Source organism: Ptychodera flava, chromosome 16 (genome assembly GCF_041260155.1).
Source record: "Ptychodera flava strain L36383 chromosome 16, AS_Pfla_20210202, whole genome shotgun sequence".
Taxonomy (NCBI): Eukaryota; Metazoa; Hemichordata; class Enteropneusta; family Ptychoderidae; genus Ptychodera; species Ptychodera flava.
Window position 1 is genome coordinate 39,048,072 of NC_091943.1, and position 14,434 is coordinate 39,062,505.

The 14,434-nt window shown below is 35.8% G+C and overlaps 1 protein-coding gene across 1 annotated transcript in view; it reads left to right on the forward strand.

Annotated features, from left to right (window-relative positions):
- Nucleotides 1–11,989, forward strand: part of LOC139114805 (alpha-tubulin N-acetyltransferase-like) — a 30,830-nt gene extending 18,841 nt beyond the window's left edge. The window contains exons 8-10 of the mRNA XM_070676738.1: nucleotides 2,001–2,158; nucleotides 5,183–5,360; nucleotides 5,868–11,989. Of these exons, the coding sequence (XP_070532839.1) occupies nucleotides 2,001–2,158; nucleotides 5,183–5,360; nucleotides 5,868–6,165 (634 nt within the window). The 3' untranslated portion in view covers nucleotides 6,166–11,989. The remainder of the gene's footprint in view (nucleotides 1–2,000; nucleotides 2,159–5,182; nucleotides 5,361–5,867) is intronic.
- The last annotated feature ends 2,445 nt before the right edge of the window (nucleotides 11,990–14,434 follow it).

Here is a 14,434-nt window from a genome sequence, read left to right on the forward strand (position 1 = left end):
TCCCGCAAAAATACCGGACATGGGTCACAGGGACGCACTAAAATCAGGGCTAGAATTGTAAGTCCAGCGTCCACAGACAGACTACATTTTGAGCTATTAAATTACACACTTGATAGCCCGTACAGTTATTGCTTCTCTATTGAGAAAATGAAACATTTAAAATTTAGTCTATTTTTTTCTTCACAATGTAAACACTTTTGAAAAATCAGTTAGTCTGTTACAGTCTACAATTCATGGTATGAGCAAGGCGATGTGCGTCCACTCGGCCCTGCAGCCTTGGGGACAAAAATCAAATGCCGGGCCACGTACGATCCCGATAACCACAATGATTTCGGAAGCAGAAGGCTTGTAAAAAGAACAACTAACTTTTCACAAAGCAAATTTTATTGACCAACAACTTGAAATGAAACGTTTACATGTAAATATATGCTAGTACAGTGAAGTACGGAGAATCAAATTTTCAGTCACTATACTAGCCCGGGCACATGGCATCACACGGAATTGACTGCACGTGTATTTGGTGTACTGGAAGCTCATGACTTCATCTAAAAATATCATCAACCCCCCATTTTTTGTTGAAACACTATATCCCTGACTTTCAAAGTAGTAATTTGCCTTAAATTTCCCCAGAAGGAGTCTCATAAAACTCTCCGATCGTCTGCAAGCCAGCCCACCTAGAGATCGAGGTCACGCTGAATTCGTTATATAGTCAAGACCCCCTAGCTCGATTGTAGCTGATCTTAACAAGAACCACCTAGCTTGTCAAAACAGCGTTATGGCTATGTGCTATTGCTATCATGATGATCAAGGAGTTTTCCCACATATTTGTTTTCAAACTATATTTTTGCAATTTTCAGGGAAAAATGTCAGTCATTGGAGCGATTATAAAAAAGAAGAGAACTTTATAGCAGTAATAAAAAACCCAGGTTACAATGTGCATCAAACTATTGCCTTCAACCACTTCTAGTTCTGGAGTCATAAGTGTAATGAAACATTCTTCTTTATTTCTGTTAAACACATGTAATGCAGGATCCCCTTAAAAGAAAATGCGCATGAAGTTGATTTTATCATGATGATGTCTTTTTACAATTCAAAACTGTAAATACAACCAGTTAAAATGACTTTGTCACAAACCATTATAGGAGACGTCCAGCAATCTTAATTTTACAATGAATGTATGTATTCATGATATCAATTTTTTGATGGAAAACAACAGCCCTACATATTTACAATACCTTTCTGCCTTGGGGAGTTGACTTTGCTTTTCATTCTTCGCTCACACATTGACCCCCATTGTAACTTAGTGTCCCCCTATTTTAACAATCATGGGACACTGTGTCCCACCTTTACAATTCCTGGGCAAAACACTGGACTATGGTCTTCCACTCCATGGTCTATAGTTATTTAAGCAATAATGTACCCCCTTCCAGCCCATAATGGACGAAATCAAACTTTACAGGATGTAATGAAAGGAGGGATGCTGAGTACATTATGTCATGCAAATTTTCCGTGAGTCCATTATGGGCAGGGATGTGGGTGTTGGATGATACATTATTGCTATTAGTTATAGTTTTACCAATGCCAGGGAAGTTGTAGATATTCTCGACCGCGGGCCATCCCGGTACTAGCGGGTTTTTACGTCATTTTTGCATCACAGCGCCGTGAAAACAAATAATTGAAGTTCGGATTTTTCAACCACCAAAACAATATTCAAAGTTTCAATACACATAAATGACATAACTTTTAGTTCTGCTTTTTTCCAGACAATTTCTGCATCATTCGCTCTTCTGTATCATCTGATCTCTCATTTACCTCGCTTGTATGCGTTTCACCTACTGACATCACTCCGCGGTCGAAAATTGAAAACATCTGCGGCCACAATGCTGGCTATTTGGGTACATTATCAGTAATAATCAGGGGTGTGGCGTCACAAATTTTTAGCTAGAACATTTCAATGTACACATGATATAAAATATATGTTTTTGTCATTGTTATTGCAGCACAATCTCACCAGGGTTTGGAGCACAGGCAAAGAATTACAGTAGATATGGTGTTGGCAGTACTGTAAGTCCCATAACCAACACGCCACCTCCAGTGCCAAGGTCTCAAAAAAGTGGGGATAGTCTTGGTAGAGTAGCTCGACAAAGCCCAATCACAGGCAAGTTGAAAATCTCTGTATTCAATATCTTGAAAATGGTATGTTTTGTTCAATAGTTTGTTGTGTTTCCTTGTTCATTTCTTTTGAGATACCTTATGTCTTATATCTTAACTACGTTCCACAAGCAAACACAAACACTCATGCAAACTCCATATTAATGGAAGGTTGCCAGATGGTTTCGCCTTGTGCCAGCCAGTCTCATTTATTCAAAAAAGTCTGGAAACTGTGCAAAAACTCTATGACATTATACAAGGATGCCAACGTCCCATTTCTTGCGCATAAGACCACCCAGGAAAAAACAAGGCAAAAAGCCATCTTAAACGTGAAAAAATCCTGGAAACATCTACAAAACATACTGTCAAATGCACCTATGGGAGGATTCAGATGTCATTTGTACTGGCTTACCAAAATCAAGAACAACAACTGTTGATCGTCACAAGATATGTGAAAATCCTGTAAAAAAATAAAATATCAAAATAAACACAAAGAGAAGGGGCTGCATAGGTAGTGAGTGCTGGCCTAGAATGATCCAATGATCCCCCCAAAACGTGACAAATGGACCCCTCTAATTGGCCATTACCATGACGTTCAGACAATTATTTCCCGCTGTTCAACAAAGCGTTGGAAAATTTATTTCGCTTCTGTTCCAACCCTATTCACTGCTAGTGTCTTAAAATGCTGTAAACACACTGTTTAATCTACATACAGAGCATAGTACAAACTTGATGTAATGAAATAGAGGAAGTGATGTGAAATATATCAGGCTTCAGAAATAGCTGCATGATGTTTGGTGTCAGCGTGAAATATATCAGACTTCAGAAATAGCTGCATGATGTTTGGTGTCAGCGTGAAATATATCAGACTTCAGAAATAGCTGCATGATGTTTGGTGTCAGCGTGAAATATATCAGACTTCTGAAATAGCTGCATGATGTTTGGTGTCAGCGTGAAATATATCAGACTTCAGAAATAGCTGCATGATGTTTGGTGTCAGCGTGAAATATATCAGACTTCTGAAATAGCTGCATGATGTTTGGTGTCAGTGTGAAATATATCAGACTTCAGAAATAGCTGCATGATGTTTGGTGTCAGCGTGAAATATATCAGACCTAAGACATAGCTGCATTATGTTTGGAGTCAGTGTGAAATATATCAGACTTTAGAAATAGCTGCATGATGTTTGGTGTCAGAGTGAATATATCAGACTTTAGAAATAGCTGCATGATGTTTGGAGTCAGTGTGAAATATATCAGACCTAAGAAATAGCTGCATTATGTTTGGAGTCAGTGTGAAATATATCAGACTTTAGAAATAGCTGCATGATGTTTGGTGTCAGAGTGAATATATCAGACTTTAGAAATAGCTGCATGATGTTTGGAGTCAGTGTGAAATATATCAGACCTAAGAAATAGCTGCATTATGTTTGGAGTCAGTGTGAAATATATCAGACTTCAGAAATAGCTGCATGATGTTTGGTGTCAGCGTGAAATATATCAGACTTCAGAAATAGCTGCATGATGTTTGGTGTCAGTGTGAAATATATCAGACCTAAGAAATAGCTGCATGATGTTTGGTGTCAGCGTGAAATATATCAGACTTCAGAAATAGCTGCATGATGTTTGGTGTCAGCGTGAAATATATCAGACTTTAGAAATAGCTGCATAATGTTTAGTATGCAGCAAACAAGATTTGGCTCTTCATTTGGCACCTTGCATTCAATGTTCAGGTGTACCCTCACATAACAATACATGTAATTTGATTGAACTCCATGCTCCATGAATTATAATGTTACTTCTGTAACCCAACTGTTAGGAAACTTGTTAAATGGTTTCAATTAGGGCATTATATCCGTGGTGCATACCGGTACCTGAAGTCTATGATGTCATAGCATGTGTTCTAGCCTGGTGTCTGGTGCGTTTCACTCTGGCCTTAGTGCTAGGAAAATTATAAGTTTGACCATATTTTAGACAGAAATCAACATTTTAAAGTTCCTCTTGATGGATATAGAACATTGGTAGCCCCTAACATTACATGCATTACTTGATGTGCCATTTCAAAAAAGTCCACTTCAGAATTGTACCTGTAGTTCTTTATATCTCTTTCTATTGCTATGCCTGCAAATCAGATGATTCACAGTCCTATTTATGACTCCTATCATACACATTGATAGCTGCCATTAGTTTGATCACATCAGACTTTTTCACAAACACTTAGCAATTAGTAAATGAATCATCTATATCAATATGCTAGTATCATTGATTACTTAAATGATATGTAAAACTTACTGAATGCTACATTTTTTGCTTAATTTTCATTTTGCTGAAAAAGAAAAAAGTGATCAATTTCAAGATGATAATATTACAGTATGACTATAGATCTTTCAAAGTGGCAACAGCATTTCCAACCCCAAATATTTATTAAAAATTGTACACATTTGTTTTATGGATCTTTGCAAACATTTAAGGCTCACTGAAGTGCTTGGTTCTAATTTATTTGACCTTTTCAATGTGTATCTCAAGAGATTTCACACATTGCTTTATAATTCAGTTAGTGGTGATGGCCATCTTGTTTTGCTTGATTTACAATAAAGATATTGACTGAAAGTTAGCAGCTGCTGTGTTTGATCACCCATGACAACACAAAGATTTGAACCATGGTTATTTGTTGGTCTTGCAGGATTTATTAATGTTTTATAGTGTTTGACTTTTTTGAACATACATATAACTGTCTGAAGGGAATATGTTACCAGAATTCCCATGGAGCATATATGCCATCGTGATAGTGACCCTGGCATGTTGAACCTCAAACTTGTTCAAATTGCACTATCCGCCACAAGATATGGGTATGTTAATATGTGAACCACTTGTTAAAGCCTTTTTCTCAAAAATGTTTGCCAAGACATAAGCTAAGCACAGGGTAGGGTAGTGATGGAATTATGTTGCACACAGGACAATGGCATTGAAATATTCGACCTCAATAACTTTTAAATCAACATCACTTTTGTCTTTTCTATCGTAATCTGTAGGTGATGGTGAACGAGGTGGATCTGGAATCAATTTGAAGACCAGAGACAACACACCGCCACCACCTTTTGGTCGTGTCAGTAATTTTGAATTCAATTCTCATTTACAAACGCAAACAAGGGATGGTCACTTGAAAGTATCACCGGCAGCAACAGTTGTGACTCAAACAATACCAGCAAAGTAAGTATTTGCCATGCTGTCAATCTATACATGTAATTACGTTTGAATACCCATTCCCTATAGATAGCTCTGCTTTTTTTAAAAGCAATAGTTAGTTACACATACTAAATTCTGGTTTCAAACATTTTATTATTTGATATTTATATTTCTTAACAGTTGCTACAAGCGCTGAATTGAATTTAGTGTGATGAAATATATTCTCATATATATACATATCTTATATACATACCATGTGCAGAGTGTAACCAGAGACAGTTATTTTCAGGAGATGTGAAGTCATTGAGCATGAGCCCTAGTAACTCAAGACTGAAATATCAATCCTTTAAATTTTAGATTATCCTCAAATGTCTGGAACTTGGCTTGTCTGAAATGCCTACTCTTCAATTCTCATTGTATATATTACAGTGATATTTCTCTTATACATATAGAGTAAACCACGTTATTTAAAGAAGTTAAAATAATGGGCGTGGTATTTCCTTTTCATATCTTTAAAATGTACCCATACAGATCACAAAGTGTAACAGGTAGCCCTGCCAAGATGACTACAGCTGCATCACAGTCACCAGCAAAAGTGAACCCTGGCCAAGACACAAAAGTGAACCCAAGCCATCAGACTGAAGAGAAGAACAGTAATATAAACAGTGATGGCAACTATTGTCTGACAGCGTCTAATCAAAGACCAGTGATGGACTCATCATGGAATGTGTTAGGAGTACCGCCAAGATTCGCCAGCTCCAATACCAACAATCCACAGTATTATAACTATGGTAGAAATGCACACTTTACAACAAATAAGTTCTGGTAATACTCTTCCTACTATCAAAGATTTAGTATGATATTAACAGTTTTAAAATGTTATAAAAATTCTCCATCGGATGTTATCCAAATCTTCCATAAATTATTGCAATGCCTATTATGATCAAAATATTGAATTAATGGTAATGCCTTAACTAATTAATCTCCTCTTTGCTCTGTACAGATCAAACTGTAATGTACAGTAGAAATTATAAAACTATACCACATTTGCCATGAATGGTAATTCTCTGCAGACATACAACACTTTGGTCTGTAGTGCAATTTAAAATCTACATATGTTTACAGTTTTCTGAACTTTGTCCTGTTTAATTTGAATTTATTCCTTCAACATATATTTATTACTTCAATAAATAAAAACATCAAGAGATTTTACACTAATTTATTCACATCCTAATATTGAGGTATTACGACTAGTTGAACATTTTCACCTCAGAGGCTTAAAACACAAGTATGTGTATATGTAGGATGATATCAGTGTGCAGTAATAAGTAGATATCAGTTAATGCATAGATGGCCTTCCCAAACTGATTCTATACTCTTGTACGTCAGTGCATTTCAAAAAACAGTCAGCTTAAGGTTAAACCAACATGCTCTTATAGGAAAACAAGATAGGGAATGATACCAAGTGAATAGGTACGATAACATGTTGTATTGTTTCATGCTTTGTACCATGAAATGATGACTTGTCAGCATTGTCAGCTCTCATCTTATCAATGTTGTGAGTTTTCTGTGAAAGTACAGACTACTTTTTAAGTTATAAGATAGCACAACCTCAGTTTTTGAAAAGGTTCACCTCTACAAGTACCGGTACTCCTTGTCACTTTAGAGTGATTGAGTATTTTATCAGGTGCTAGGCTCTCAGAGAAGTGACAGATAAATTAATTTTTGCAACAAAGAAATGCCAATTGACAGTATAGGAATATCAGAGACCTTTCATGATTCATAAATTAGATTTTGCCAAATATGAAAATTGTATTCATGGATTGGGTACTTGCATGTACTCAGTTTGTGTGCTCACCTTGGTACAGTAACCTTGTCATCATAGTGTCCAGTTTTTGATACAGCATTGAAATCAACAGCTATTGATCAGAGCAAAGTCAAGTTGATTTGATGTATCCACAATATTGTCAGATATAAAGTACTTCCAAAACACCATGAATTCAAAAAGCTAACCACAGGTACAGTGTTATTACTCACACATCATTTTCAGTTTGGGAAGATCAGCACACAAACCATTTATGTGTAGACAGTTATTTCCATAGCAACAGCCAATGACAAGCTTTCATATTCTCCAATATTTCCATATCATTCCCATCTTATAATGGACACAAGAGCTAGCTTGTGTATGTACCAGAAGTTGGACCGTGAACCCTACAATTTTCAGATGTTTCAAAGCTTTACATATTGTTTCAGCTCAGATGTTTAGAGACCCTTATCACCTTTGTCTCAATGGCACAGTCCAGTGTCATGGTTTCTATTGGTAGAATTGGATTTATACACTGACAAGTAGGGGTGATGATGCAGAATATTCAATACAAGATTACAAACTGGTGTGTCATTTTGGATATTTTTGCCATCAATGATTTCAACTTGTCATTCTGTGTCCACTTTTTCTGCTGTTTATGGCTGGGGTTCATGTTGCAAAGCAACATTTCACACAAACTGTGTTAATCCTATTCACTTGGTTGACCTTTCTGTTCTATCTGGATTTTTGCTTTTTTGTCATATTCGATGACATGAACTTGATGTTGGACTAATGGAATGATTTTGATTTCAGCAATTACCTCAAAAGACTAGTCCATTCTGTAGTGAAATGTAAAGTGTGGTGAGAAAGTACTGATGACGTAAAATTTTTAATAAATTCAAAGTGTTTGAAGCTTTTCTCAGTGATAGGGATAGAAGTTTAGGTAACATAATTTTCCCATTATGGATGAACACTAGTAATTTTCCAAATTAAAATGAAGTCAAAATTCTTGAAATTATATATGTAGTTAGAATGTTTATCTATGAATCTCGTACATTGGCTTATATATTGATCCTCACCTGTTTTAGAGTTTGACAAAAGTGAAGTTATCATAGCTTTAAAATTTTCAGAGTTGATGACTGTCTGTTGTGTTTTTGGTATGTTTTGCAGCTTAAAAGACTTCAATGATTTTGTCATTCAAGGTCAAATGTTTACAATAGGTAAGCTGTGCGTGTGTGTCAGTTTTTATACCTAGTAGGATCTAGTGTCTTGTAACACAATGCAAGTTTGTTTGTACACTTTTTAGGACAGTAACTTTAAAAAAAAGACATTTCCAAAAGTTTTTAAGTTTTTTGTACATATTTTAGATCATAGAAGTTGCAATATTGTTATAAAGTCTCTACAAGTGTGTAATATCAGAAGCTTCCGTGGTTTTCTACAAACACCCAGAAGAACATATAGAACAATCTGCTACAGACTGACACAGTCCACATGGAACACAGTCCATTGACACAGTCCACAAGGAACAATATTGCTATCACACTGCTCTCTCTGTTCCTTTAGAAAAAAATAAGCTTTAACTTTCTTTCTGTACTATGGTAACCTCCAAAGCACATTTTGCTGCATTTATGAGTTTTGCAGGTTTTTTACTGTTTATGCCACAACCCATTTTGCATGGTAGTATAGGAATCCACCAAATGAGAAAAATGTATTACAGTAGTAAAACAATACATACCAATAATTTCAGAAGACTGATCACCAAAATCCAAAATAGCCATGCTTTACTGAAAACAACTTCACATATTTTTTAGTTTCATTGAATTAAAATTGTTTCTTACAAGTCACAAATATCTTATTTTTATGGCAGTTTTCTTAAATCTCTTAGTGGAAAAAAGACAATATGAATGTTAGAAAAACTGTTTATACCTTGCCTTGTACAACAATCAATTTCTGTCTGTTTACATAAAAAGAACTTGAAAGTCTGAATACAGCCATAATATTTATTTGATCTTTGCAAAGATGACAACATTAACCTATGTAAATTTGTACCCCTCTGAATGACTGTTTTTTGTTTGTCTTTTTCGTTTTCAATGTGCTCAGATGTTTCAAAGTCCATGCCTATACTGTGAACAGATATGGCTTTGGAGGTCATAATGATTTATAATTTCATTGAAAGCAGTGTTATCCTTCCAAGTAGTCATATCAATTGTCTTATCAATTCAGTCTAATACAGTACCTACAGAAACACATGAAATTGCCATTGAGAAAGCTTTGATGGTTTTAAAGTTTACAGGAAATTACAGCAAATATCAGTGACTTCCAGGTTTGATGAGACTGGGATCATGTGAACTCATATTGATTGTACACTTGCACTCACAGTCCACAGTTGATATGCAATGTATGTGAGTCCTGCTATGAAGGGTGTCGGAACCCTGCTATGAAAAATGTTTTTAATGTCACTTACAATCTCAGCCCAGCTAAAAGTCAAAGAACATGATATCTAAGCCTGCAATCTAATCACTTATTTGTACTTATTGTTATAGTGTACAACGCACAAAATGTACATATTTTGATGAAATGATGCAATTCCTATGAAACCACAGTAAGTTGAAGTAAATATCTCTGCCACCACACAAAATGTACATATTTTGATGAAATGATGCAATTCCTATGAAACCACAGTAAGTTGAAGTAAATATCTCTGCTTTCTTTCACTACTTCATGGAACAAACCGCCAATCGCTATCACCTTTGACTTTAGTCCTGACCTTTGAACTGGTATTATGAAGATTATGAACTGACATGCCTTTATTTTTTAATATGTACATATAGTTTTATTTGTGGGGTCACTTTGTAACTCACACTTGGTATATGTATGTATGCCAAAGGGAGCTTACATGGTCAGTTGGCGGCATCTTTATGTATGTATATGTATGTATTTGGGTATGTATGTCAGTCCGCATCAAAAACTTGGAAACCACATCACCTACCAGCTGAGTATTTGGAATGCAGGTGCAACTCAAGGTTTGAGAGGAGTAAAAAATATGCAAATGAGGTAAAGGGGGCAAAGTCCTGTAAACTGCTAAAACTCTATACCCTTGAGCCAGATTAGCTTGAAACTTGGTATGCTGGTTTCTATAGGTGACTCAGTTTGTGATGAAATTTGCATAAATTTGTAATTTTTGAGCAATTTCCCCATTCCTAGTCCAAAATATATTTTCCTCCAAAACCATTCGTCCAATTGCTCTGAAAGTTGGTGTGCATGTTTTTAGGGATGACCTCAATCAGATTTCTTTAAATTGTGGTGAAATTTTTATAAAATTGGATTTATAGGGCAATGTTTCCCATTTTTGGTCAAAAAGTCATCTTCTCTGAAACTGCTTGCGCAATTTTTTTTAATATGATATGCAGGTTCCTGGGGATAATCTTATATAGGTTTCTTCAAATTAATGTGTAATTTGTGTATTTGTAGGGCAGTTTTCCCATTTGTGGTAAAAGCATTTTCTTTGAAAGTGTTTGTCCGATTGCTTTTAAACTTGATGTGCATGTTCCTACCGGTGACCTCAGTCAACTTTCTCCAAATTGAGAATAGCAGCACATTTTGCTGTTGTATTTGTACTTGATAAGTAAATGCATGTGGAATTATAGATGGGAATTTGTTCATTAAAAATATGCAAGTTACAAAAAAATTGTAAAATCGGTGGAAATTCAATAACTGCTGATCAGTTTAAAATTGGTATCCTAAAGTACCTTAGGTAGACTTGATATGTGTTGGTCACCTTTTAGCTAATATCTTGAATTGTCTATTTTTCAGGATTACACAAATCCCTTGTTTGATTCAATGAATGTTGGTTTGTTGTGTCTTAAAATACATGCAGAACATGTTGAACATTTGAACACTTTCCCATTTGTCTTGATGACACTGCAATCCTTAGAGGCAGTTTGGTGCATATCATTGTCACATAAGTGTGGCAGCGTTGTTAGCACTGCCAGCTTGTTCTCCATGGTTTAACAACACCATGAACAGTCCAACACCATAGCTAGCATTTCCGTCATTTTTACCTCCCCCATCTGATCAAATGTGAGCACAGTGTCCTTGACGTTATTTTTTACCATTGAACTCTACCATAGTGTTCATGTTTATTTTAAGAAATGATAATTCATGTGACTTTCCATAATGCCTATGATCTTTCTACCCATGCAGTGTTTTCAGAAATTACTTTGATCAAGTCCAATTTGGAGACAGAGTCTGTGTAATGCAAAGACATGGGGTTTGACATTTATATTTAGCAATTTTTAATAATGTTAATATCCCAAAATGATTTGAATGATTACAAATATCTTGTACCAACAGTAATTCTGCTTTTATCTGTTAGCTATCCCATGGTTTCACCATTGCGTTCATTTCCAGCAGAACAACAACCATTTACATAACTCTTCCACCAGCCCGCCAAACTTCCACATGTCTATTCCTTGTTACTTTAGTCACTGTTGGTTGATTGCACAAAGTTAAAGCACAAGAACCTTTCCCTAAATTTAGATGGAAATTTTCACAGCAACTGTAATAAATAATTTAACTTAAATTTAGATTTAAATTTTTCAGCAACAGTTGTAAATTATTTTATTATGTCAATGTAAGCTGACAATTACAATCTTGATGTATTTAAGATATGACATGTAGATTTGTGTACTGTTTTCCTAGCAGTAGGATTGTCCTCTGCAATGCTTGCTGTTTTAAAAGATTTTATTTATCATGTCTAGTGAAAGTTGTGTTTGATTTTCCCACTCTATCCTTAGATTTTTTATGCAAGTTTTTGAAATAAAAAATTATGCCAAATGTATGATCACTATTATGCGTAGCAAAAGTTCCAATATATATTTCTGGTCTTTGTCTAACAGAATCACTTTCTCTGTAGTGTTCATATGAATTCACTGTTATCAATTCAAATATAACAGGGATTTAATGAATATTATCAACCAGAATATACTGCACAGATTACATAATTTTAACGGGGTGTTTGTCCTTCAAGTAGTTACATGCTATATATACATCTCCTGTGCAAGAATGAGTGAGTGCACACACACACACACATACCAGGTTTCTCCAAAAGGATATTTTGAAAGTTGGGTCTTCCCCTCTGTTCTTTGAGCGATCTATTCATATTCAAATACCTGTACAAGAGACTACATTGTCGCAAACAAAATAATATGGAAAGTACGTATTGTTATGTAAATTGTTTTACCTCGTTTTTTCCAAATGTATTGAGAATACTGCCTACCTTGACCTAAACACTCAAGACTGGTTTGATGTGAGTGGACCATAAAGCTGCCAATTTGTGAACGTCAGAGGGCGCACAATCCGGTCTGGTTTCTTCAAGTTACATGCTATTCCCGTGAGCGAGGAGCAATTTCATCCACGATATATACTGTATTTAACTTCTATGATTGTGACTTGAGGAAGACCAACAGATCCAACTTATGTGATTCTTGTCAATTAGGCTATTGAAAAAAACAAACCAGATATTATTCCAAATGTAGAGAAACCCCAGTAATACTTCTAATGGACTACTGAATATGCGAAGTCATCATATTCAACAAGATCTGGTCGGAGTGCGACAGTCTTAGGGTGGACCATTTGATATCCTGGGGGGGGGGGGGCTTGGAAGATTTGGGGGAAAAAAAAGATGCCAGGTGGAGTTGCTCGAAAAAAAAATCTGGCTTTAAGTGGCTGATGGAAAAACAATTATGGACCATTGCGACTCGGAAAAAAAAATCTTGGCAATTGTTCGATGCACACTGCAGCATCAATAAAAATCAAGCAGTAGCTCTGGAGTTTTATAAAGCATAAACCATTTCAAGCTTGAGGAACAATAACTGAATATGAACAATTGTACAGTATACATGACCTGATGATTAGAGGAAGTATGCTGAAATTGAAATTGCTCACCAGTGTTTTCCAGAAATGTGTAAATCTGAATGTATGGATTTTGTTAAAATACCACAAGAAGAGAGACAGCCTGCAAACATTTTACTATTATCCTTTGTGTATAGAAAACTCATAACAATGACAAAATGCGTAGAGACTCAATCCAATGCGTAATATTATTACGCATTGTATCGACTCTCTACACATTTTTTTATTGTTATGAGTTTTCTATATACGCATGTTTTATTCGTAAATGCGAACACTGTTATAGTGAATTATCTTACTAATGTTTTTCTTAATAACAAAAGCGAATGAGTTTGATGGTTTTGGGGAAACTACTATGTGGTAATGAAGAATGGGAAATGGGCAATGAAATGAGCAGACAGCGGGTGATTTAAGATTAAATGTTACATCTTCACTGCAAATAAAACCATAAGTGTGTCATAAATAATACAAACAAAACAAAATCATGTTTATTTGTTTTGTTGTATGTGAGCCACGTCTAAGACACACAACAAAAATACTGTTTCAGTCTCAGCTAAATGTCACCTCAGGTGCCACCAGAGAACACCATTTCCACTCCAAAATTTCATTTTTCGCCTTGCGAGAGGGGGACACCCCCCTCTCGCGCTCTCCCCCCCCTCGTTTGCTACGCTCACTTGCCGCTCAGTCGCTTCGCTCCCTCGCAGTCCACCCATCTACTTTCTTAAATTACCCGGCTACTTTCAATGTAAGGACAACACTGACAAGTAAATGCCATAAAATGCCATAAATGTACATGATTTTACAAATATGTTTTTGTAAAGTGAATCAAAAATGTACATGTATTTACATATCTTTATTTAGTTTCTTGAATATAGTCTGTGTGCGATAGAACAGCATCTTGTTACTGGGTGTGAAAAACCAAGCAAACAAACATTGCACCGAAATTTGGTAAAAAAAAAATATATCTCGAAGAAGGAAAGTGAAAAAAAAAGTTGCAAGCATATGCCCTGTAGAAAAAAAATAATTCATGGTGAAGCACGTGGGAAAAAAAATAATGGCTCTCCACCAATCTTCCAAGCCCCCCCAGGATATCAAATGGTCCACCCCTTACATCTTTGAACATTGGCAAAGCAAAGTCATGTTTCTGCAATGTAATTTTATAAATTTACGATCTATGTCCACACCGACGCTTTAATATTGGCGTTGTCCTTTGGCCTCTGTAACAGTGTGCGATCATTACGTTGCCAGTATTAAAGTACCGTTGAGGATGTTCCTGTTGTAGAATTATTAGTATAGAGTAACTATAGGCGATTGCTAGCACCACGTCCCTCCAGCACATAGTTCACGTCATATACCGGTAGTTGATTATGTATAGTGTCAAACA